Source organism: Onychostoma macrolepis, chromosome 05 (assembly GCF_012432095.1).
Source record: "Onychostoma macrolepis isolate SWU-2019 chromosome 05, ASM1243209v1, whole genome shotgun sequence".
Taxonomy (NCBI): domain Eukaryota; kingdom Metazoa; phylum Chordata; class Actinopteri; order Cypriniformes; family Cyprinidae; genus Onychostoma; species Onychostoma macrolepis.
In genome coordinates this window covers 38308476-38335519 of record NC_081159.1, presented here as the reverse complement: position 1 = coordinate 38335519, position 27044 = coordinate 38308476, and the positions used below count along the sequence as shown (strand labels likewise).

Here is a 27044-nt window from a genome sequence, read left to right as displayed (position 1 = left end):
TAATTGCACACATCTGTACATAAACCTACTGATCTTGATGTTTGTTTATTTATTTGTTTGCGTAAATAAATAAATAAATACTATGTATATCAAGTAGTTTAGTGCATTAAAATATGGTGCACATGTGCAAAATGTAACTTCAATAATAATTAATGTAAACAGTAATAAACAAACATATATTTGACTGTATTTTATTGTGGCTAATATTTGTAATGATATTTTAAAATAATTTAAATAAGTTTTACATAATAATAATAATAATACACACAATTATGTTAGATTTATAATCCCAAAGGCAAATGTTTCCACACTAATGGATAAAAAAGTATCTAGTATTTATTGATTTCATTTTATATTATATTGTTATGTTATATGTTATGTTTTGTTAATTTTTAGTATTAGCTAACGTGTCTAACGTTAAGTCTGTTCATATAAAGGCGTTCCATTCTCAGTTGGAACGTTTCAACCGTCACCTCCACTAGAGGGCGCCAAAGCTTTACATTTCTGACGTTTCCACATGTGTGCGACATTGTTTTGGTTCCCCCGCTTTTGGTGCCGGTGAAAATAATTCCTACAGATTTTCAAAATGTCAGGCTGTAAGAAGCCGCGAGCTGTAGCAAATCCTCTAGAATCGACCATTACATCTCCGAGTGAAAGAATACTGAAAGAATGCCACACTTTATATATCGACAACGACAACGGTAAATAACGGGTATAATTCGTATGTAAACACGTGTTGCTATTTGTGTTTTTGTCATCTAAAACATTATGAAACATTGTATGGAACACATCAGCTTAAAAGTTCAAGCATCAAACGTCTGAAATATATAATGCTGTTAGATATATTTGTACTATAGTCTCTCATTCATAAGTTGTGTTATTGACTGTGTCTAAAAAAAACTTACCAAGCCGCCTACCCAAGACGGTTGTGAACTTCACATGATATGGCAACATGACTATGTGTGCAGCTTACAGGGACACAGCCATGTTGAGCAGTTGTCTCTGCATGTCACTGTACTGTAGTCTATGGGTCCGTACAGAATATATATATATATATATAGTACAGTATATGTAAATTCACGATTATACAATATCTTCCAGTTCATCTAAACTGAAATGTCAGTGTACATTTACAGGGTAGCAACATACAGTTGCAGTATATTCAGGTGCAAATTGCATGTTTGTATGCACATTTACTTTATAACACAGTACCATCAAAGTACCATAGTATCCTCTTTTGAATTGTTGCTGGAAAGCAGTAAGGCATCGTGTACTGACAATAAAGCTTCTTTTGTCTGGATGTTTTTGACAGGATTGGTGAAAATGGCAGAGAGTTTGGGAGTGAGGCTGTTACCGCCACGGAAAAAAATTATAGTTATGATTATGGGAAACCATTCTGCTGGAAAAAGCTCATTTATTAACTGGTAATCACACCTCTCACATCAAAAACACCTTGTATCCCTAAATGATTTCATAGAATCAGATCCGGAGATCTGATAATGAAGATTATACAGACACACATTTTTTTAATGGGAATGACATTTTCTTTTCCCTTATTTTGTTGTTATATACCAACATCAAGTCCCTTTATATTATGTTTCTTATCCTGTTTGACTCAAAGGCCCCCTTTTGTGATTATGAATTTTAAGGATTATGAATAAGGATAGGGATTTTTTTTTTTTTTTACGTTTTACTCACAACTTCTACCTGCTAAAATATTTTAGAGATTGACACAACAATAAAAAAAGCACATTCATTATTAAAATTCATTATTAATATACATGATTTTTCTAGGTCTAGAAATTATAAAATTTATTACAATTAAAATAATTTTAAGTAGTCTTAAAGCCCCCTGGCTGCAAACCATTGCATTTGACCATTTAGTTCTTTAAATTATTTTTTGTAAAAAGAGTAAAAACTATGATTACAAAAGAGGATACATTTTGTTTATGAATATGGGGATAATCTATCTTTCAGGTATGTGGAGGAGCACATACAGAAGACAGGTGTTGCCATTGAGACACAAGGCTTCACATTTATAACTAGTGGAAGAAAACGAGAGTCACTAACAGTAAGTACATTTATGTGCACACCAGAATGCAGATTATTGTGAGAAAGCTGCTTAAGGCGAACGGTTTACACTCTTAACCCCTGTATATGGTGCAAGGCAAATGGTTTTTATGTTTGATTGTGTTGGTGCATTGATTACCTTTTTAGTGCACATATTCATCTGTTTCAGTCAACTGACTTTTTCCATAAAATTTTTTACAGAATTCAAGTTAGCATAGACCCTATTTCAGCTGTCCCTCTCCAAATACCAGCGGAGGAGTACAGGCAATACATATATACAGAGGTATACAAAGATGAATAGTGTATTCATGTGTTTTTGTATTTATTGCCATTATTTTGACCACCTGATGGTCATAAATATGGTGGATGAGCGGAAAAGTCACGTGACAGAAACAGATGAGTAGTGAAAGTGCATTTGTGAGTGCTGTTAATTAAGGGGCTATTAATAATAATGACTCATGGGTCACATGTTGACCAGCGGGGGTTTTCTCTGGGTGTCATTCAATAAAATCCATGCTGCAAAGAGAAAACACATTAGCTGAATCTGTTTTAATGAATTTCTGAAGCAACCCTTATTTGAATTTTTAAGAACACCTTTTCCTGATCTCAGGAGGGCTGTGAAAAACAGCTTTAGTATCTATACAGAGACATAACTTCTAAAGAAGAGAATAATGAACTGTTTGTTTGCTTTCAGCTACCAATAAGAGTGTTGTAGGCTCAGATTCATTTAATAACTTTTTCTGTTTAAATCCATTTCACAGAAAATCAGCATCAGAGCAAAAAATGTTGAAAAAAATTTTTTTTACATTGCCCAATCCTGTTCTGTGCACTTTCTCCACATTATTTGATGTTCTCACTCAACTTTCCTCCTTAATGGCACAAGTCCAGAAAAAGCGTTCTTGTGAGCAGATACAGATGGAATTTCTGGAATTTTTTCCGCTGATTGAGGAAATTCTTCAGAGTTAATTTGAATATAGTAAAATGTGCCAATTAAATTACTCCTTGGATTAAGACAGCATAAATTAGATCTACAGAAACAAAGATATCTTTAATGTCTTTAATAGACGGCAATTTGATTAAACAGAGACAAAATGTAGACTGTTTATTTTTCTAAGAAAATAAGAGTAATCTTATTTTTAGTACTGCTTTAGTACCACTCTTTATTATTTTGTATATATAACTTTCTATTTATCAAAGAATTATGAAAAACAAAATCCATCATAGTTTCCACCAAAATATTATGTAGCACAACATTTTAAAATATATTCCAATAGAAAACAATTATTTTAAATTATAATATTTCACATATTTCACAATATTACTGTTTTGTTGATTTTTTTTTTTTTTATTATTAAATAAATGCAGCCTTGGTGAGATATTTTAAATGGTAATAATATTTCACAATATTACTTTTTTTTATTACTGAATGTTTGATTAAATAAAATGCAGCCTTGGTGAGCATAAAAGATTCTTCCGTAAAAAGTTTCAATAGGTCTGAAAATGTCAAAAAGCCAAAGATTTCAATATGAATTCAAGCATTTATCATTAAGTTCTCATTAAAGGCCAAATTATCTGAGCTATGTCTACATGCAGAATGCAAAAAGGGATGCAAAGGTATTTAAGAGGAAATGCTTTGGCCAAAAGACAAACTGGACAAAATATTTTTCCTTAAGAGAGTGAGAGGGAAAATCATACATGCGTGCATGTGGCGAAAGAGCAGACCATATCACAGCTTAGTCAGACGCTCCTTCTGGAAGCAAAGGGGTTGTCTTAAAGACACAGCGTCTTTTTCTTAGCATATAGGGCTCTCCCTCTCTCTCTTTCCTTCTCTGTCTCTGTGAAGACCTCAACGTGAGTAATGCAATTATGGTAAAGGAGTGATACGAAAGGATTATCAGCTCTTTACAGGAAGAGCCTACCAGCAGAACAGGAAGAGAGCTGCAGCGTGGCCGAGAGTGTCACACCATCACCCAGCCTGCAGAGAGAAAGAGAGAGGGAAGCACGGAGAGAGGAAAGAGAGGAAGAGCAGGGAGCCTCCCTACAGCGGGGCCTGGCTTCTGACTTCACACCTCTCCTCTTTAACTGTGTCTTATCTTTCCTTTATCAACATGTTTGCTTCTTTTCCTCACAGGGAAATGCAACATTACACCTTTACCCGCATTTCAGACCTCTGCTGGAGTTCAAAGGTAGGAAATTTTAATAGAAGATTGATTTGTAACTTTTAGTATGCGGTCAAACGAATATATATATATATATAAAATAGATTAATATGTGTTAGAGATAGAATGTAGAATCTGTTTGATTTATCAATGTCTCAGTCCCTTTAAAATATGTTAGTGTGCTATATTATATATATTATGAATATGATTGTAATATCTCATAACCTTTGATTTTTAGTTGTTTTTTAGTGATGTACATACTTCGAATTACATTTTTATTATTTTACTTTTCATTTTTTTTATTGTAGTTAATTTTTTCTGTGCATATATAAACTATTCATGTTTGCCTATCAAATATGAAGATTTCCTCTGTGCTGTGCATATTTACTGAGAGTAAATGACAACTTCTAGGCATTGTTGATTAGTGTCACATGGTAGCACAATTAAAAAATAAATTAAAAAAAGGGGGGGGGGATTTTCTTATTAGGTCATTGGAACTGACTTTTATGCATGATATTAAACAGCCAAACTAGTTTTTAGTGCTATTTTCCTCATTTATTGCTTAGAAATTAGACTTGGGTTGAGGGAAATGTGTAGTCGAGGCAGTAGCATCTACAGCTATGACTAACACCTCACACTGAGTCATGCAAGCGTATGTACACAGCCAGCGCAGTATCCGCCTGAGAGCGCGAAACATAGCAACACATCTCATTCACATGCACCTCGATAAACTCCCTCTGGCTCTGCTGACTTAACGCTTTTGGCTGTGTATTTATGTAACTGTCAAAATGAGAGTCCAGCTGGTGTCACAGCTAGGCTGTATCTGAGGGATGGGTCTTCGTTGGTGTAGGTGAGTGATCTTTGGGTGTGTCAGAGGGCATCATTACCGCACACGGATCGTGCAGTATTCCTTCAGTGGGCAGTGTGGGTTCACCTGGTGCAGAGAACCAGAATGAGTCATTCACATTGACAACAGTGCAGCATCAGTGGGATAGACAGAGAGAAATGCCTTCCCACATTACTGCTACTGAGAACATGCAATTGATAGTCAACAACAGCAACGAATATAAAATGAAAATAGCCTTTTGTATAGCCATTGCATATTACAAGCTTCAAGTCAGGGTCAAAACCTGACATAATTATGACATGCATTCTTAAAACATACTATTTAAGCAGTAAAACATGCATGCATCGTTTTATTGTAAGTATAAACCGTAATTTTATGAATCTCGTTCTACTTCGTTTACTCAAATTTATGAGCATGAACGTATTGCAGTTGTCTTCTATGTTCCTGGGAATGTATATAGTGTGTCGCATTGAAGGTTTTAAACGTCTGTGTTGGTCATCAGGATGTGGGTTTGTGTAGGAAACAGTAATGAGATTTGCGATTGGTGCATTGTTTGGGTGTGGTTTTGGCTGGTTTGTCTTATCTCAATAAGTTTGACACTATCATCATGACTCGGGTCTCTCCGCAGTGGTGCTGCTGTGCGGTTTGGAGATGACGCAGCACTTTCTTGACCTTTGACTTTTTCCCAGTGGACTAGATCCCTCAGTATCTCCTTCCACCTTTCGGCAGCAAAGTGAGACGCATTTCTCCAGTTACCTTTTCACCTTTAAACAGACTCAAAGATCCCTTAATAATCCCTGGATATTGAGCGTATCACATGCACATGACTACATCTAATTTTAATTACGTAGCACCTGTGGAATGAAAGTAACTACATGGATATGCTACCGTTCAAAAGTTTGAGGTCAGCAAGATTTTTTTTTTATTATTTATTTATTATATACATTTATTCAGCAAGGATGCATTAAATGAAGACAGAAAAGACATGTAATGTTACAGAAATGCTGTTCTTTCGAACCTTCAATTCATCAAAGAATTCTAAAAAAAAAACATATCAGTTTCCATTGATTAATAATAATAAAAAATGTTTCTGGATCATGTGATATTGAAAATTTAGCTTTGCCTTCACATGAATAAATTACATTTTAAAACACATTAAAATGGAAAACAGTTATTTTAAATTGTAGTAATATTTCACTATATTAGTGTTTTTAGTGTATTTTTAATCAAGCAAATGCAGCCTTGGTGTGCATAAGACACTTTCAAAAATATTTACAATATATTTATTTAAATATTTACTCAAACTCTTGAATAGTAGTGTATATGATGGGTGACCTTATATACTCACAGGAAACAAAAATAATAAATTTTACATTACATTTACATTTAGTCATTTAGCAGACGCTTTTATCCAAAGGAAAAAAAACAACAATTAAATTAAAAAAAAAGTAATTATATATCAAAATTAAATATATAGTATCATCCACATTTATTTTATAGCTCCATAGTCTCTATCCGAAGTAATTCTAAGAGAAATATCAAATCTCTTTCTCTATGAAAGCTCTGAGCAATAATGTTCAAATTCAGAGTATTTTCTGAAATGAGAAAGAGAGAGCAGTTAAGAGACGGAGAGAGATGGACAGACAGATTTGAGGGTGTGTTGGTGCACCTTTGTTGAATGTTGATGAGACAGAACAAGACGGGTTTGTGTGAGATCTTGCACACCTGCAGCCACTATCTGAAAGAGCTTCAGTGTGAACCGCAGATGTGTTGTGAAGGTAGCAGACAACATTTGATAAGACCTGACATGTAGTTATGCAGATTCAATGTGTGATACTGCTTTAATAAACAATCTAACTTGTGATTTTCACCTGGCGGATGATAAAAAAAAAAACAATATTTGACTAAGAAACCACCCCAAAAAAATGAGCAATTACATATCAGTGTGCTAAAATCATTCTGAACATGTAAGCAACCATAAAGCAGGCATTGTGGCAATGACCGAAGCACCAATCGCAATCTTTAGAAAATATAAAAATGTAGTTTTATATTATTTACATGCTTTCAAAACTCTTAGCGTGTGAATATTGGCCGGCTGGCGTTGCTTCACAGTCGTTCTTCACTGGCTAGCTTTATGTGGCTCCACCTTAAAGCTGCCAGTTGAAGAGCTGTTGTGGGTAACCATAACAACAGATCGCCAGAGGGGGCGTGGTCAAGAAAACTGGACGAGTCAATCAGAATTCATGAACATGTTTTATTAATCAGATGGATTTTTTTGGGTTTTGAAACATCAGATTGTTGTTACAATGATGAATCTGCACTTAGGGTTGTGTTTCTACTACCAGCGCAGTTTTATAAATGCCTGCAGTTTTATATTGTAGGTGTCACGGATTACCTGAGCGCTGAGATTTCCACCTCCAAACAGAAGAAGTTCAGCCTGGTGACGTTTGTGGACACTCCAGGGTTGGTGGATGGAGATATGGTGTACCCTTTTGATGTCAACAGTGCCATCACCTCTTTTGGTAAGGCTGCATCTCTTCATTTTGTACAGTTTTAGCTTCTTTAGCAGTTCCTGGAGCCCCACATTTTGCATGTCTTCTTAATCAAACACACCTGATTCAGGTCATCAGCTCATTAGTAAGAGACTCCAGTGGTACTTTCAAGTCCTCCTGGGAAGTTCACATTTAAAGGGGTGGTCTAGCAGCTTTTTTTTTTTTGTGTGTTCATGCTTTGTTTTAAAAAAAAAAATCACATTATTTTTCCACATATTTGACCTTTATTCTACACCGCTTTTCCATTCTTCTAAAAACGGTCTGTTGACCTCCTGGTTCCTCCCTCAGAAATTCGCAATGGGCTCAGATTGGTTAGCTGGCCCAGTGTGTTGTGATTCACTAACCACCTATAGTGCACGATGTCCAGAAACGTCATGCCTCTTACCATAATGGGTAGTTGCATTATTACAATATTGCCTTATCAATTTGAGCCCGAGTCAGACCCAGAGAATATTATTGAAGAGGATCGATCGAGCAGATATGCAAGTCAAGAACGAGTCTTACAGGATGTTTCAGAGTGGTATTTTTTTTTTTTTGTTTGCTTGTACTTGTCTCATATTTTTAGATACGCGGCTGTTATTTGTAAATGCTACTGCTGTTTATGTTGTCTTTTGATATACGATTTTATCTGTTCTACAACATAAAATTAACAATAGAAACTATTAATGGAAACACAACAACAAAGAATAAAACATACATGCAGTTTGTGGCCCATAAACAATAGCTTCTGCTTTTATAGTTTGAACTGCTCCATCTTTGAGGACAAGCTTTTGGGCAAATCCGGCATTGAACTCGCATAGATTGAGGAAGCTGTCCTCCATAAAATGTCCAGCGCAGAGAGCTATATTTGGATTATAATTTCCAGGAACGCCACCCGCTCTGTTGCATCCTCCTGGGGCAGGGTTTATGTAAATTTCAGGGTTTGTGATGTCACTAACCCAGGAAGTAGCTCATTGTAGTCCCTACCAGCCATTTTTTGTACAAAGCGAATTCTGTAATAGACAATTTCTCCCTTTGCATTGAACTTTGAGCATTGTAAATTTGCAGATATTGTTTATGCTCAAACAGCCACATTACACACTAACTATTAAAAGGTGAACTCGTAATCTATGACCCCTTTAAGAGTTGGCAAGTAATTACAACATCAGGTGTGTTCAAGTCACTTTGGTTGGAGTTGACCATGCACCTTTTCTACAAAAAATCATCAAGATTTTTAAACTCTACTTCTACAAAATGATGACAAAAGAAGCATTTGTGTGCTTTTGCTTTATGCTTTTATTCAATTTATGGAGGTGCAGTAAATTGAATCGTTATGCTTTCTATTGTAATTGTACAATACTATCTTTTTTTTTTTTGGTGCAACTTAGTTTTATTGTATATGACAAATTATAATTACCTTCAATACAAATGCTGAATTTATTGCGTTTGACATGTTTTCTCACCGACACACCACCAACTCTTAATTACTCTTAATTACAACTTTGTGTTGGTGTTCATGCACGTTTAACTTGTAAATATGATCTTTCTGACATGACTTGAATACACCACAAGACCTGAAATGGGTGTGTGAGAGAAAAGAGACATTCAAAATGTGCAGTATCGGTGGTCTTAGCTAGTTCTCTGAGATCTTGTGTATTACATTATTTGTGTTTTGCAATCTCTTTTTTGATTGAAATTATTTTCTGGGTTGTTTCACTCTTTCAATAAGCCATTTTCTCTGTTAAAGATTTTTGTCTTTTAGTTAATGTACTGTGTGTTAATTTTGTGTACCAGTGTAGAAATATTGGTTTTCATTAATAAAATAAATCTGATATAAATATATAAAATAAAAATGTTAGATGAACTTGCAGAAATGAAATATTAAATACTTAAAACACTAAAACTGAAATACAAAAAAAGTAAAGCTAAATATGAATTTAAAAAAATAATAATTCAATAAAGATGACAAAAGCACATAACAAAATTACTAAAACAAACTAAAGTGAAAATATAAAAATAAAAGCTAATTCAAAATATGAATAAATACTATAATAGTATATAATACTACATCAACACTGACATGAATAATACTGGATATAAATATTTAATTATTTAAAATAAAATTTTCTAGAAAGTTAAGACAATTTAAACTGATCAGGAGCATTTATTGATGACTCATTTTGTAACAAGTAGCAAATCTCTGATCAAGGCTTGTGACGTATATTAAGGGCTATTTTCTATTTTAGAAAAAGACAAGCTCTTCAGTATGCCCAACCCTACTTCCTGTTTCAATAATATGTCAACACAGGAACAAACATTTTGATTTTCAATCCAATTAAAATGATCTTTCTAAACAAAATGGACAAGTACCAGTAATAAAGTTTTTGTTTGTTCGTTTTTTTGTCCTAAATTAAATCGCACAAAGGTTAGAGTAACACTTTTCTTCACATTTTACATATCTGTGTATTTTCAGGTGAGCAGGCGGACCTCATCTTTGTGTTTTTTGACCCGATGGGACAGGCATTGTGCAAGCGTACATTGAACATTGTTGAGAAGTTGAGTGAGAAGTGTGGAGACAAACTGCGCTTTTACCTGAGCAAAGCTGACGAGGCTGGACGAGAAACGGACAGACAGGTGTGTGTGTGTGTGTGTGTGTGTGTGTGTCTTCACTGCCCTTAAAGTCAATATAAAATACAAAAACATCTTACCTCAGTTAACTGATATATATCTGTCTGGAACTGTCTGGACTTACAAATTTAATATGGCAATTTCCAGTCTCACTTCAATCTGTAATCCTGATCTTCTTGCCATAATAGTTTGTTCTCTGACAAGAAGCCAAACAGGTGCTATTACAAATCCAATCCTCTGGGGTTTCTCTGTCACTTTAAACCTATTTAGCATTAACCAATCTTAAGGTCAAATGTCTCAATCAGTGTTGGTGTTGATTTTATTCCCACAGCGAGTGATGATGCAGATTGTCCAAGAGCTGTGCAGGAGACCTGGACTCAACAAATGTGGCTTCGAAATGCCCACGATATACATCCCCAACCCTCAAAAAGTAAGAGATGATGGTAGCAGATTGCTGTGCTGGTTAAATGTCCATGGGTTTTCCTCCTGGAAGTGACATGAGTAATGGATGGCCTGCCCATGCTGCACTGCTGTGTCAGAGGAAATGGATTTATGTCTCTCTGCAGCATTTACATTAATTAGTTCTGTCTGTCAGCAGAGACGCTTCTCTTAAAAGCCCAACTTAAAGGAGAAATGGACTGATACTAATAAGACGTAAAAGATCAACTTGATTTCAGGCTGCTTTATAAAGATTTTTTACATTATTTTTTAAATACTTTTATTTGCATGGACACAAACTGATCAAAATGTACAGTGCAGATGTTACAGATATATTCAAATAAATGCTGTTGAACTTTCTATGTATCAGAAAATGTTGGTTTCCACAAAAATATTAAGCAGCACAATTGTTTTCAACATTGATATTAGTAACAAAAAAAAAAAACATTTCTTGAGCACCAAATCAACATTTTTCATCTGCTAAAAATGCAGTTGTTCACATCCTTAAAATAGTTTTTTTCAGTGGCAATGCTCTTAATGTGGCTTTGTTGGTAATGACCATAAAATAATTCTTCATTCCATTAGTCCACTTTTTGCTTTACAATGTTATTGTAAATGATACTACTACTATAGATAGTTGATAAAGTGAATATAAAATGATTTAAGTTTTGTTTTTGTGTGTTTGTGTGTGCAGCCCAGCAGATGCATCAACCAGATTGATGAGGTTTGTGAGACCATTGAGAAGAGCATAAACCAGGCAGTCCAAAAAACACTTGACCAGCTGGAGAAAGATTGTAACCTCATCATCTCTACCATCAACCATACACTGGAACAGGACCGGTACACATCCATTCATCCAAACTATATCTGCTCTGTATCATGACTCTAGAGCTCATATATGTAATATTTATCAGCTTTGCATGTATTTGTCTTCCCTCAGGATGAATGTGAGCAGTAATAAAAGCAATCGTTTTAATTCATTCCTGTGTGGAGTTCTGGGAATCTTCCTTCCGTCGCTCTTCATCCTCAGCTTAATCATCAGCACCTTCGCTCCAGAGGAACTGGACTTGGACTCTCTTGTTGGAGAGGGATTGGCTAAAGCGCTCTACTTTTCCACAGTATGTTCTTATTTTCTGAAGATTAAGATTGGTTCCAGACACAGGTGAATCTGTGTTTTATTAATTTTTTTTTGTTTATCTGTATGTTTTTTAGGGTGTAGTTGTGTATCTGTGGGACTGGATTCCTGAAGATTGGCAGATAATGTTTGTGATCATCTTTGGTGTTCTGTGCTATTTTATGTTCTTCTTGGCCAAGTATTTTGCACGGTGAGCAAAATTGTCTCTAAATGTTTTGTTTTATTGTCACAAGGGGGCACTGTAACTCTGACATCGCTTACTTTTATTTATTTGACACTTTATCCTTTGGCTAGGTTTAGAATAGCTATTTATTCAACAGTGTACAGTGCAGTGTGTACTGTGCACAGTATGCAAATTTTCTGTACGGAATAGCCAGATACTACAATGTAAAAAAAAATAAATAAATCAATATACAGTAGAGCATATAGCACGGAATAACATATCCCACAATGCAATGCACTTAACTTCACTTACTTTTTTTCCAGTGCAACAAATTAAGCCTTTTTACATCATTTACATTTCTACATCACTTTCACAATGCAAAAATACATTTTTACATGCTGTTAAAAAAATGCAAAGTAACCAAATGTGTTCTCAAGACAACACTCACAGAATATCAACATGCATGTAATGAGGTCTAGTGACAAACATTATCATTTGCATTATGCTTACTATTTTACATACTATTTTGAAAGGTCAAGTTAGTGTCACTAAACAGAATGACAAAATAATGACCTGCCTGCCGCACTGCATCTCCTTCATATATATTGGTGTATATTAATATGGTAACACTTTAGATTCTGCATGAGCATATTCTTGATCCCTTAACCTTCCCCAATACCTAAACATAACTACTATAAACAACTACCTTACTTACTATCAATAGCAAGCAGAAAACGTTTTTATAACCTACACTCACTCAGGAATTTTAGAAGAGATTTTAGATTTTTCTATCAAATGATATTTAAAAAAATCTTGTATAATTTTAACTGCTGTATTTTTGTGTTTGCATTGTTTTTATTTTGTGTTTATGTAACTCTTGTATTATTCCAACTCAATTTATGCCGTGAAGATAGCCTTAGATACTACTTAGATTACTAATACTACTACTTGCTATCAATAAGCAGCAAATTAGGAGTTTATTGAGGGAAAACGCTTAAAAACCCTAATCTAAAGTACCGTTAATATATGTGACCCTGGACCACAAAACCAGTCTTAAATGTCAATTTTTCAAGATACATCGAGATAAATAAGTTTTTAATTGATGTATGGTTTGTTAGGATCGGACAATATTTGGCCGAGATACAACTATTTGAAAATCTGGAATCTGAGGGTGCAAAAAAATCTAAATATTGAGAAAATCGCCTTTAAAGTTGTCCAAATGAAGTTCTTAGCAATGCATATTACTAATCAAAAATTAAGTTTTGATATATTTACAGTAAGAAATTTACAAAATATCTTCATGGAACATGATCTTTACTTAATGCCCAAATGATTTTTGGCATAAAAGAAAAATGATAATTTTGACCCACACAATGTATTTTTAGCTATTGCTACAAATATACCCCAGCGACTTAAGACTGGTTTTGTGGTCCAGGGTCACATATGTCAAGATATACAGTATCTGTACAATATATCAAGATTTTAATCTAATGAAATCAATGAATGCTAGCATTTAATATTTCAGTGTACTGTGCCACTTACTGTAATTCAATTCTTGAGCTGATTTCTGTTTTTTAATGGCCGCTTCATCAGTTTAACAGCAGCACTCTCAATACTCTGATCTCCTTCAGTCAGGGCAGTAAGACGCTGACTAAGAAAGAGAAGAAGAAACTGGCAGAGAACAGCAATTACATCCAGGATGTCGTCAAGTCCAAGAAGGTACGACATACGTTAAGCATCATTGTGAATATCATAATTTCACTATTTATTTAGCCATTCATTTCCCTAAAGAACTCCCTACATTCATTCAGTTTCCCTACATTCATTTTTCTTGCTTGTGTTGAAATTTACATTAATGTTCAAAAGTTTGTGGTCATCAAATTTTGTATATATTTATTTATTCATTTATTTATATTCAGCAAGGATGCATGTAATTGATCAGTGTAGACATTTATAATGTAACAAAATAATTATATTTCAAATAATTGCTGTGTTTTCTGTAACTTACTCATAGGATCTTAAAAAAAGTTTATTATGCCCCCCCCCTCAAATTTAAACTGTTTTCAACATGAATAATAATATCAAATGTTTCTTAAGCAGCAGATCAGCATATTAGAATAATTTCTGAAGGATCATGTGACACTGAAAACTGGCGTAATGATGCTGAAAATTCAGCTTTGCATCACAGGAATAAATTAAATTTTACAATATATTAAAGTATTAAAAACAGTAATTTTTACATTGTAATAATATTTCAGTTACTGTTTTAACTGTATTTTTGATCAAATGCATGCAGCTTTGTTCAGCGTAAGAAACTTCTTTCAAATACATTCTAAAATCTTACCAACCCCAGAATTTTTGAACAGTAGTTTGTTTTGCTAGTGTCTCAAATTTAAACACAAGTAGCAGAAATGGTTTGAAAGTGATTCTTTACTTAATAAATTCTTTATTAATTTCTGTGAAATTGTCTCTTCAATTCCACTCTCTTTCAATTCACAACTATTGAAATGTTGTAAAAATTACATGTAGGTTAATATTTTGTTTTATAACTGTTATACAGTTAAATATAGTTTGTTCTTGTTAATTTAGAGCAAAACTTGCCTAACATTTATTTATTTTTTTAATTTACCACATTTTACTTTTTGCATTATAAATGTATTCCAATAACCATTTTTTGGTTACACACAAAATCTTTACTTGTCACACAATTTTTGAAACCTGAATCTGCCAATTACTTTCATTCTTGTACAGAAATGTACATAAGAGCTCGTGAAAGAAGAGCGTTTTGCATAACTGTGTGTTTATGATATATCCAAAAATATAATACTATGGCAAAGGTGTTTGCAATGTAAGATAAATGTTTGCTTTTGAGATGTATGTGTGATATTTTGAGTGCAGTGCTTCATTTTGCAAGAGGTGTGAGGCATCTTGCATTTTGTGTGTGCAATTCAAAGTTTTGAAAATGTAAGCAGTTGAAAAAAAAAAACTATAAAAATATGCGATATATAAATAATGACATGCATTAAATAACATAAAAAGGCTAAAAAAATAGCAAAAAGCGCTCTAAAATCATCGAACCAGAGCAGTTTAACCAGCTAAACACCTTAACCTCCATGTTGGTTTTTCAGCAGAGATGTGACAGAACTGAAGACTGAACCTGCATTTGAAATATAAGCCTTTCGAAGGATTTCAAAGGATGTTTGTCTTCTAATCTTGTAATATTTGTCATCTTTATCTTAGCGGAAGCTGTATGAAGAGTATCTTCGGCAGTGTGCTGCAGAATATGATTTCTGAAGGAAGCCTGCATGACAGCCGTCGGTCGCATCAGAGTAATCTGAATAATTTATATAAAGCACCTCTAACCTGTGAAACAATTATGTATTTTCATATTTACATGAGTGATAATAACAAATCGGTGCCTTTTTGTTAAATGTGAACAGTGTTGAACAAAATGTGATATACAAACACAACCTCAATATTATCTTACACCAGCTAGTTTTTCTATATAAGTCATTTTGAATAATCAGACCTTGAACTGTTTTTAGCCAATAAGCTACATGATCACCATGTAATGACATATAATTCTGCGACATTGGTTTCTGTGGCCTTCTTTTGATCTCCAGGAGCACTGTGGGAGAAACCAAAGGTACCAAATTCAACCTCATATACTCTTTATCAAGTGATATTTCTACTTTTTATAATGTAACACAGAAGAATTTCTCCCAGCAGCCACAGAAAAAGCACTCGACTAACTTTATTTTAGGTCTTCCTGTCATTCATATGTATGTGAATGTTGCATGTTTGTCTATGTATATGTCGTTTGTATATGGTTTATGTTAGTGTTCTGAAGTGATGCTGCCTAAAAGCATAAATAACGTTTTAGAATTAATCTCTAAGGGCATTCTTTTAGGAATACTAAGGACTTGCATCTTCTTTTTTTTTTGAGAAATAGCTTGTTTTGAACATGTATAAGTGAGAGTCAGTTTTTTACCCGTCCATATATACAGTGTGCAGGGTGGAATCATGCACTTATTCATTTTTTATTTTTCAGCATTTGAAATGTAAATTTTAAGAAACTGTAGCACTGAACTTGAACATGCATTTACCTCAGTGTTGCAAAAATACCTTTTATTATGACTGCAATAATTCAGATTTCATAGTGTATTGTTTTACTGATTTTCCGAATGGATGTTATTTTAAATTGAAGGCTTTTTTTTTTTAGCAATGCTGATTTGTATCGGTCTTACAGAACAAAATGTCCTCATTGATTGACTCAACTTTGTATTCCACTGTCTTATAGTATGATGAATTGCTTGCTGTGTTTTCTGTAAGTATATTTGAAAGAATGAGCAGCACAATAAAATGTTATAGCAACAAATTTATTCATCTTTTTTTTTTATTCCACCAGAACCTGTCCCATATGACTGAAACCTCCAATCCCTGAGTTAGTACCAAAGAAAAGCTATAGGAGGTCAGAGCTACAAGAGAAGCATTCATTATTACGGTGTACAATCTAAAAATACAATCAACAATCAATCAGTCTATCATCAATAAATCATTTCACGATTAGTCAGAAAATACAAGCCTCTTATAATACGAGCATTTCTATAGATAAAAGTTATAGCTTTAAATATTTGTCATCTTGTGCAATTTACTAGCAGGGCAACCACAGTTCCCATGAGCGAGAGGTATATTGTCATTGTTAAAGGTCAGCGAGTGTTTCAGACCAGTCCTGGTGCACGGGGTCATGCTTCAGTTTGGGGTGAGAACATTCAAAATGACAGTATCGCTTTATTGCCATGGAGATTATACTGTGAATTTGAACTTGAAATACTTGATGGCTGGGAGAATTAAATAAAAGATTCAGCAATTCATGAAGCCTTTCAATAACACGTCCAGGTCATAGTTTACCCCAAAATCATAAAAGAAAAAAGAAAAATCGATATATATTTTGCATAAAGAAAATAACGTCAAAAAATATACTGTAATACAGTAATAAGTGAAACATTGAAGTAAGGAGGAATGTGCTTAACTCTCGTGAAAATAATGCCCTCAAAATGTGAAAAAAGACGAAATGTTTATATATATGTGTGTGTGTATATATATATATAAACAATTTAAAATAAAATGTTATATATATTTTAAGCTGAATTTTCAGCAGCAGTTGTTTCAGTCTCATTCAAATATAGTATCAAATATATATATATATATATATATATATATATACACACACAAATTCTCATTACTGCAATATATGTAGAACAGCATTTTTTATTTAAATCAGGAAATATTAAATACAGTACAACAAATGCTGCTATGATTTATACATACTTTAAATAAGATCTAAAGAAAATGTTTTTTTCACTGTTATTTTGCATTACAATAATGAGAATTTGGGGTAAATGTTATGAAAATAATGTCACAATGAAAAAAAAAAAAAAAACTATGGTCCTAAAAACAGGCTTCATTTTCTTTTAAGCAAAATATATCTCTATATATATTTTATTTCTTTCAGATTTTGGCTTTGTGAGATTCACCCTACCTGTGAATTTTGATATATGTATGATAATACTATATCATACATTATATTTGATTTATTCATAGACATTGACATATGGACCTTGTTACCTTCCCTGAATAATGATCCCACATAAAGATCCTTTGGGAGAGTCTTAATGAAAACTAATGCCCTCTGCATATGAATTCTCATGCATCTGCTCTCTCTACATCTACAAACTGCCACAAGCGAAGCTGCATATTTTGATGTGAGCCAGACATCAGCTCTGTTCTCGTTCCCGTAGCCAGGCTATTCAGTAGAAAAAAGTGCAGTCTTATTGTTTGAATGTATCTTCAGTTAACAGCTATATACAAAGTCACGTACAAAATAAAATATGACAATTCCCCTTAACCGATCTCCCATGAACATTGTGTACAGGCAGATACTTCATGCAAAAGAGTCGACCAACCCGCAAGAGAGAGAGAGAGAGAGAAAGAGAGAACTGTCCCGTGTAGTACAGAGGGTTAAAAACCAGGTATGGCTCATTTGTTAGTGCTGTGAACGGATCCAGGCCCGGACAGGTGCCACCTCACGGGGACGATGTCCTCGGCACGGCCCAGGTGCTCGGGTTAGGACGGCGTATGTCTCCCATCTAGTGTCCCACTTAACCAACTGCAGCTGCAGCACTAAGACTACGTCTGTTACAGGAGATCGTCCAAGTTTGGCAAGAAAAACTCAAGGAGCTTGCTGTGCTGAGCCGATCACATCCTCACTGTGAGCCTTTGTCGATCAGCCATGACATGTCTCCTGTCCTGCAGGGAAAATAATACAAAGCAGAATTTCAAACATTGGTCACTGTCCTTTCTACTTAAGAAGGTTCAAATGCAAGGAGTGTGTGTCAGAGTTATAATCATCAACTAAAACTGTTCAAAATGTTTTTTTGTTAAATGAAATGAAGCAAATAAAATATTATGTGAAAAACTTGAAAGTTCAAACCGACGTGCTCAAATTACCAACTGAATAACTAAAATAAAAATCATTTAAACCCAATTTTTAATATTAAAAATAAATATTAAAAAAGATTTTAAACATCAGTTACCGTCTATTCTAGCTAAGAAGCTAAGAGTGTGTGTCAGGGTTATAATCGTTAACTAAAACTATTACAAATATTTTTTTTAACTGAAATAAAATAAAAATATTAGGTGAAAAACCTAAACTAAATGGAAATTGTAAAGTGAAATTTGAAAGTTCAAATTAAAGTAAAATTACTTTCAACGTACTGCTAACTAACTAACAGTACAACGGGCATAAAAATAAACAAATAATAATATAAAAAAAAAAAAAATACTAAAATGTAAAAATATTAAAATAAAAACTAAAAATACAAAAATGAAAGCTAATTCAAAATAAAAATGTCTTAGTATGTTAACAATACTAAAATAACACTGGTGTGTGAGCAGGTCTTATGTAGGACACAATGCAAAATAATGTAGGTCATGTTTTCACACTTGCCAGGCTGCACAAACATTCTTGAATTAAGAGTAAACGCTTTTGAATGAGGCAGAAATAAACTCATTGTAATGGGGATTTTCTCGTGCTCTGTGTCATAAACCGAAAGGCGGCATTTATTTGATCAAAAATACAGTTAAAAAACAGCTATATTATGAAATATTATTAACATTTGAAATAACTGTTTTCTATTTTAATATATTTTAATACCGGTATGTAATTTATTCCTGTGATGCAAAGCTGAATTTTCAGTCTTCAGCGTCACATGATCCTTCAGAGATCATTCTAACATGCTGATTTGCTGCTCAAGAAACATTTGTTATTATTATCAATGTTGAAAACAAGTCTGAACTGTCACTTTTGCTTTGACATGTTTAAACCATGGAATGTTTTCTGTGAAACTAGAAAATGTTCTTACTCCACGTCACGTTTCCTAATCGTCTTTCCAGAGCCAAAGACTTCTGCAACCCGTGACACAATGGGGTCGTAGTTCATACTGGCCACGGCCACCACCTCCTCACTCCTGTAATCACCGCAGATTAAACACAACACACACAGCTTGCATCAGCTGCACAGGAAATACTGTAAGAACTCCGCTACAACAACAATAATATAGCATAATATTAATAAATCATATAATAATACATTTTTAGATTTTCTGAAGTAAACTGAACAGTGCTTGTCCATGCAAGACTCAGAGTCACAGTGCAAGTAGTTGCCAGGTCATTTCTAAGCAGTTGCTAAGGTGTTCTGAGTGGCTTTAAAGGAATGGAAAACAATAATATGGAAGTCAATGGCTACCAGCAACGGTTTGGTTATTAACATTCTTCAAAATATCTTCTTTTTTGTTTGACAGAAGAAAGAATTTCATATATGTTTGGAACAACGTGAGGGTGAGTAAATGAGTTTTTTGGGGTGTGAACTATCCCTTTAAGTATGTTGTAGTGTGTTTGCATAAAACACGAACTCTATAAGCAATTATAACAGTGATATTTGCCTTAGCAATAAATCTGGTTATTATTTTGATCTATTTCTTTCATCTGTGAGATTAAGATCTTTTTTCACTTTGATTTTATTTATTAATTTCACTTTCTAGTCATTGAGGTCAATTTCAGCAAATAAGAATAATGCAGTTAAGATAGTGGATTCTATAAACTGTACAGATATTGTACAGATTATGTCTTTAAAAGAACATAAATGCATAATCTTTGCAATGATTAACATAATTAGCAATATCCAATATTAATCACAGAAACTATAGTAATCAGAGACTCAGTTATAACTAATCAATAATGCTTTCTGGGTAAATCACTTGTGTAAAAGATTTAAGTTGTCAATTGTTTTTTTTTTAAATATATTATTTTCATATTGTAATTTTTAAGTACTTTGATCAGTTACATCAATAAAACGAAATGATTCATTCATAATTGTATGAACCCCATTTAATCAGACTACATACTGTTGTTTTATTAAATTATAAAACAATTAGAATAAAACAAAACAATAAAAATATATCATTATTGCAATAGTATAGTACAATAAAATAAAAAAAAAGAGGACTTCATAATAATATATAGCCTTATCTAAATTAGAACTGATACTTATAAATACCTGGCTCAAATTTAGAGAAATAAGAATCAAATCAACTCACTTTGTATAGAATGCCACAAATTTCAGCTCATCCAAATCTCCCTGGATGACGACATCATCAAAGCCGTCTCCATAACCTTGACAATAAGATTAAAAGCACTTGTGATGCATCAGAGGAGCACTGACGCTGAAACTACGTCAGTCATTCATTTCATCTAAATGAAGTTTGGCTTTTTCTTCATGCGTATTTTTAGTGCTAGACGTTTGTCCTTACCTGCATATCGTATGCTTTTCCCAAACATTGCTGTCCAGAAATAAGGCACCGTTTTAATGTCTGAGGCCTTTCCCATCATGCTAAGGGCAGCAACTCTACCTGTGATGGAAGACCATGTAAAAATGAATGAAATATTTATTATTCATAAGCACGTGAATACATCCCATTGTGCTACAGGTCTTACCGTGTACATGAGCCATCTGCCAGTGGGGTATGTTCACCTTCTTATTGCTACGTAGAGCTAGAGGAAACGTTACCACGTCACCCCCAGCGAAGACCCCGTCAATGTTCGTCTGCATGGTCTGAAAGGGTTAAAGGTATATGTTTACATATGCTTTGTACTGTAGCTTGTCCTTTTGTAGCTTATTATCATACAGTACTCAAGGTCAACGTACTAAAACAACAATTTATTACTGATACAGCAGACACAAGCATGGGCAGATTAGCACAGGTTGCAGAAACACACGTTCTGAATGGCAGCAGATGTCAATGTGCTATAAGATGCAGTAACAGATGTACAGTACACATATGGAACAGCAGTGCAGAAAGACTGAACCTTGTTGACTGGGATGAATCCTTTGGAGTCCATGTGCACTCCGCTCTGCTTCAGGAATGCTGTGGCTGGACTGGAGCCTAAACACACACACACACACTTATGATCAGGACCCCAGAACAAATTTGTATTTTGTATTGGGGCATGTTGTCACCTGTTTTAAATCTTGGCTTTGCTTCGTTTCATGAATCGTTTTGTATTTCATATATGTTTTACTGTTTAAATCTTGCTGAAAAGCCTAGTTAATTGCCAGTGTTTAATGTAACAACATGCATCACTATGTTCAATCAATGTATTTTTACACACACACACACACAAACAGATACATATATATGTATATATATATATATATATATATATATTTTTTTTTTTTTTTTTTTTTTTCAAAAGTTTGGGGTCAGAAATTTTTTTTAAGAAATGAATACTTTTATTTAGCAAGGGTGTGTTGAATTGGTCAAAAGTGACAGTTAAGACTTTTAGAATGTTACAAATTTTTTCTATTTCGAATAGATGCTGTTATTTTGAACATTCTATTCATCAAAGAATCACAGAAATAAATTACATTTTAAAATATATTAAAATAGAAAAGTTATTTTAAATAGTAAAATTATATTCACAAAAATTTCTACTGTAATTTTGATCAAACAAATGCAGCATTAGTGAGCAAAAGAGACTTATTTCAAAAACCTTAAAAATTTATATTTAGAGCCCGAGCACCGAGGTGCGAGGACCCTCTTGGAATTGCTTCGTTTATTATTACTTATTTTTGTAGCCAAGACTACAATGGGAGTTGAATCGGGAAAGTGAGAGAAAAAAAAGAAGTGAAAAACGAGAAGCCAAATTTCAGTAATCACACAGACTCACCTATGCCAATAACACAGACGTCAGCTCTCAAGACTTTGCCACTTTTTAGAACCACTTCTTTTAACTATTGAAACAAAAAAAAAAAAAAAAACAGTTTAACATTTATGTCATAGTTGCAAATTTACTTACCACCATGACTTATAATACTGTGTACAAATCTCATTACGTTATTTCTTCAGGAAGAAATACTTATCAAGGAGTAATTTCATAATAGATCACAGTTCTGCTTATTCTTAATTATACATTTACAGTTTGCTGACTGTGTGCCCACTTGTGTTATGAGATCTGGCCTTTTAGCCCAGGGCCAATCCATTATAGCAATAGCAGTGTTTGAAAATATTCAAAGCTAAGCAGTGCTACTGTGAGAGCAGATGTAATTAATCACTCTACAGGAACGAGAGCAAGCGAGAGAGAGGACAGACTGAGACAGAGGTAGATAGAGAGAGAGAGATAGAGAGAGAGAGCGCCCTACACTTCACTGAACTCTTGTTTCTCTCACTTTCATGATACCTGTCCATTATGCCCTCGCATCTCATACACCTCGTTCAACATGTAGAACTTCACCCTGTTTGACTCGAACAGCTGAAGAGAGAAACAAAATGAAATAATGAGAGAAATACTGCTTGACTATAGGTTTAATCTGGTTAGTTAAAATAATGCCAAAGCAAATGCAACTGATTTAACATTTACTAAAATATAATGTCAAAACGTAATAATTATGCTTTCTAAGCTTTAAAAGTTCATATTTACTCCATATAATATATAAACCAGAGATGCCGAACCAGGGCCCCATGACCTTTGATTTGGCCTTCCATGCCAAAAAAATAAATAATTTTGATTTCTAAATTTTATTTCTAATTCTCTTCTTTATTTCTAATTTATCTTTTTTTTTTTTTTGCATTGAAATATAGAGAGTACAAGTGAATGTAATTTTTAAAAATTACAATATAGCTGGGTATAATGTAAACAACCCTCAATGAACTTTGAATTTTTTAACCTTCATAAAGTAAAAGTTTGGGCATCTCTGATGTACACCACTTAAAAAATATTTAATGCTTTAATCTTAATATTCTTATTTATTTCATTTTATATATCTAGTTATTTTCTGTCACCTTCATCAAGGCTTTTCCCACTTTTTCTCCGAGTGCTTTACGGAATGGCATGGCCTCTATGCCGATCACAGACACTGAGTGAGCCTTATCTGTGAGAGCTGCGGCCACCTCCATACCTGAACACAGGACAGCGCATATAATCATTATCAGAGGCTCCGAAAAAATATATGGACACACCTACATGAAAAGTGCGCTTGAGCTTATAATACGCGTCACATGGTATTTTGTTGTCTAATGCAATGATACGGTTTCATCTTAAATTGTGGCTTAAGCATCTTAACACTTTTTGGAGCTATTAATTAACTACACAGAGAATACATACAGTATGTAAATTTCAAGCTCTTACCAATAAATGAGGTTCCAACGATGACAGCATTCTTACTGCTGGCGAGTGTAGCAATGCTGTTGGCATCTTCTGGTGTTCTGAGGTGAAACACATTTCCCACATCTTTGCCTTTGTAGCTCAGAGGTTTGGGTCTGTTAAGATATTAGATATATAGAACTTATTAATTACAAAAAAATTAAATGCATTTCTCTTTTTTATATACACTACTCTTCAAAAGTCTGGGACTGGTAAGAATTTTTTAATGTTTCTGAAAGACAACAACAGAAGTATTATTTTATTAATACTTATTATTATAGTATTTTTTTTTATTTGCAGAAACTGAGAAAGGTTTTTTAAACGACTCTAAAAAGTTCAAAAGAGCAGCATTTATTGAAACTGAATTTTTTTGTTCAGTGTTTTGATCAATGTAATACATCCTTGCTTGATAAAAGTATTAATTTCTTTAAAAAATAAAATGAAATCTAACTGACCCTAAACTTTTGAATGCAAGTTCATTTGGTAGCTGTAGTCATGTTTACCTGCTCCCTGTGGCAATGAAGAGTTTTCGATACTCCATTTTAAAACCATCCCGAAATGTCACAGTCCGTGTCTTCACATCCACAGAGACAACCTGTGAAGAAACATATGGCAATTTATGTAATTCTGCATATTAATTTGTAAAAATGAAACAGATTTAGACATCAATTATTTAAATAGTGTCATTTCAGTAACGGTACCAAAAATACCATAGTATTTCCATCTGATCACTGTACCATGGTACCACCACAGTACTTTGTAATGGTTAAAAGACAGAATCACATTTATAAGTGTTTTTTCCTCAGTAATTGAAGTAAACCATAGTACATTTCAGGTTAAGTGTTCTCACCTCTTTCTCTAATAGTATCTCTATGTCGTGCATCTGAAAGAAGTCAGATGAGCGCAGCTGAAGCTGCTCAGCTGTGCTCTCTAAACACTGAAAAAAAGAGAGATGGGCATCGAATCAATATCATATTTGCTGAATTTTAGCACACTTGTGGTCAAACTAAAATCTTCTGTTGGAAAAGCAGTCTATATTCATTTGATATTGTAAAACTTTGTTCCCACACTGTTCTATGGACTGTTCTGTGTACAAACCTTACTCAGTTTAGGCCTGTCGTACGGCAGATGTTTGTCCGTAGTGCACATGACTATACGGTCAGTGAAACCCTCCTGCCTCAGAGTCTCAGCGCACACCAGACCAGCAGGACCTGAGTGAGAACATCAACAGAGGTCAAGAGGAGCATTGTAAGGTGGCACCTTCATCTTGAATGTTAATCTGAATATAAATGCATGCTTTTATCTGATGCTTTGGATGTTATCTCTTACACTTTATCTTTATCTCAACTTAACAAGCAGTAATAGCATTGTCTTGTGTTTAAAGATGGCATTTAACCCTTGGACCTATTAAGTCTGTTCTAAATGTAGAAAAACAACTGCTTATCTAAGCCGTTATAAAACATTTATAAGAAATAAAAATAAAATCAGTTTGGGGCAGGAAATTATGTAATGAAATGGATAAGTGTAATTCGTGATGGCATATTAAAGTACATTTCATTGTACATTATCCAGTTTCATCACCCACAATTAAATAGACAACAAGGTTTATCAGACTTGAAATAGTTAACCATGGGTCATTCTAAACCTGGGCTTAACAATGAATGAATGAATGAATTAATTAATTAATTAATTAATTAATTAATTAATGGCTATTCATAAGCTTCAGTTTCACTTTGTACATTCAAAACCTCTGGGTTAACATTCTTATTTGCGAAGTCAGTGTCACTGATTGGACGAACGCTGCACGTGATCTGTCTACACACGGCTCTGAATCTGCGCATTTTTATAATCTAACGTTATATTGCTGTCTGCATTATCAAGTTCCCTCTCGAGCTGTCTCGAGACACCACGGTGCTACCGCTATGGGGAATACCTTCCTTTCTAACCTTTCCTGAAGTTTTTTTGGCTCACGCCAGTCTAGTTGACTGGCCAACTGGCGCGAAGCATGCATCGTATGCAAATACTGAAAAGCTCGCGAGGCAGTATAAAAGGCGATGCTCACGCTAATTGCGTCAGAATCTTCTACTTCACCTGCTGAATTCATCATGGCAATAATACACAAGATCTGCGCGGGACCAATAGAGTCGCCGGATCAACACGACCACTGCGTCGCCTGTCTGGGCCTGGCCCACGCCAAGGCAGCGCTGAACGAGTCCGACTGCAGGCATTGCGGACCCTCCGCGATGTGGCATGCGGCCTATTCGGGGAGAGGCCCACTGCCGTGCCGCTGGTGGGTCCTCCTTCTCCCGGTGACGGAAGCGGCGTCTTGCTGCTCCGCCAACCCCAACGGTCGCCCCGTTCCCCAGTCTCCTTACCCGAGAACTGCTTCCGCCCTCCTTCCAACATAGCAGAGTTTGTGTCCTTTGGCCAGGAGGAGGGGGACGATTCTATGTCCATCTCAGCCTAGGAGAGAGAGGATTGGGCGGGATCGGAGTCCGATCAGCCGGACAGCATGGGGCCCCCAGACCTCCAGGAGGAGCTCATGAGGGTTCTGTTGAAGGTTGTCCAGGAGTTGGAGCTTACCTGGAGTCCTCCAGAGGAACCTGCCAGGAGTAAGCTAGACTCCTGGTATTATCAGGTCCACCCGGAAAGCTGACTCGAGGGCGTCGGTCCCCTTCTTCCCCGACGTACACGAGCAGCTTGTGAAGACGTGGTCTGCGCCCCAATCAGCGCACGTCCACTCTGCCACACAGGCCATCTTTTCCCACGTGGACGGGGCGGAGGCCCACGGATACGTGCTCTCTCCGCCTGTCGAGGAGGCCGTCGCTGTGCACCTGTGTCCTGCAGCAGCCAAGACCCTAGGCTTGGACATCAGCTTCCCCTCAAAGCCGTGCAGTACCACCACCCACCTCGCTAATAAAGCGTATGTGTCTGATGGTGAGGCGGCTTCTGCGCAACACGCCATGGCAGTGCTGCCGGTTTATCAGGCGAAGATCCTGTAGGCGGTGGCGGAGCCCTCACTGCAGATGCCATCGCAGATCTGTGTGCGGCGACAGACTTCGCGCTGAGGGCAACGAAGCGAGCGGCCCAGGCTGTGGGTAAGGCCATGGGTTTTATGGTCATCCTTCAGAGGCCCCTATGGTTAAACCTGGCTGACCTCAAGGATTCAGAACGTAAAGTGCTGCTGAACGCTCCTGTGACTCCCTCCAGCCTCTTCGTTGACGCCGTGGAGTCCATTATTGAACGCTTCGTGCAGGCTGAAAAGCGCACCAAAGCCATGAGTCACGTGATGCCGAGGCATGCTTTCCAGCAG

General features: G+C 35.1%; 2 protein-coding genes across 3 annotated transcripts in view; one reads left to right on the top strand and one right to left on the bottom strand.

Annotated features, from left to right (window-relative positions):
* Positions 1–548: 548 nt before the first annotated feature.
* si:dkey-98f17.5 (uncharacterized protein LOC569123 homolog) lies at positions 549–17110 on the top strand. Its single transcript, XM_058777280.1, has 12 exons — positions 549–701; positions 1313–1424; positions 1978–2071; positions 4202–4256; positions 7458–7598; positions 10081–10241; positions 10567–10665; positions 11368–11513; positions 11614–11791; positions 11886–11998; positions 13603–13690; positions 15212–17110. Exons 1-12 carry the CDS (start codon positions 587–589, stop codon positions 15263–15265), a joined length of 1356 nt encoding a protein of 451 aa, XP_058633263.1. The 5' UTR covers positions 549–586; the 3' UTR covers positions 15266–17110.
* A 163-nt stretch (positions 17111–17273) lies between these two features.
* The window catches only part of LOC131541509 (apoptosis-inducing factor 3), a 28172-nt gene continuing 18401 nt past the window's right edge, over positions 17274–27044 (bottom strand). For both annotated transcript variants that reach the window (XM_058777278.1, XM_058777279.1), the window contains exons 8-20: positions 24830–24942; positions 24582–24668; positions 24235–24326; positions 23717–23847; positions 23371–23486; positions 22769–22840; positions 22259–22322; positions 21398–21474; positions 21026–21143; positions 20842–20940; positions 20629–20704; positions 19396–19500; positions 17274–18280 (exon numbers count right to left, since the gene is read on the bottom strand). In XM_058777278.1, the coding sequence (XP_058633261.1) occupies positions 18238–18280; positions 19396–19500; positions 20629–20704; positions 20842–20940; positions 21026–21143; positions 21398–21474; positions 22259–22322; positions 22769–22840; positions 23371–23486; positions 23717–23847; positions 24235–24326; positions 24582–24668; positions 24830–24942 (1193 nt within the window). In that variant the 3' untranslated portion in view covers positions 17274–18237. The remainder of the gene's footprint in view (positions 18281–19395; positions 19501–20628; positions 20705–20841; positions 20941–21025; positions 21144–21397; positions 21475–22258; positions 22323–22768; positions 22841–23370; positions 23487–23716; positions 23848–24234; positions 24327–24581; positions 24669–24829; positions 24943–27044) is intronic.

Excerpts from the sequence above, each read along its gene's own strand:
- si:dkey-98f17.5 (XM_058777280.1), top strand. The coding sequence starts at position 587 with ATGTCAGGCTGTAAGAAGCCGCGAGCTGTAGCAAATCCTCTAGAATCG. Across the intron at positions 2,072-4,201 it reads GAAAACGAGAGTCACTAACA|GGAAATGCAACATTACACCT; the intron begins GTAAGTACATTT and ends TTTTCCTCACAG. Across the intron at positions 13,691-15,211 it reads ATGTCGTCAAGTCCAAGAAG|CGGAAGCTGTATGAAGAGTA; the intron begins GTACGACATACG and ends TCTTTATCTTAG.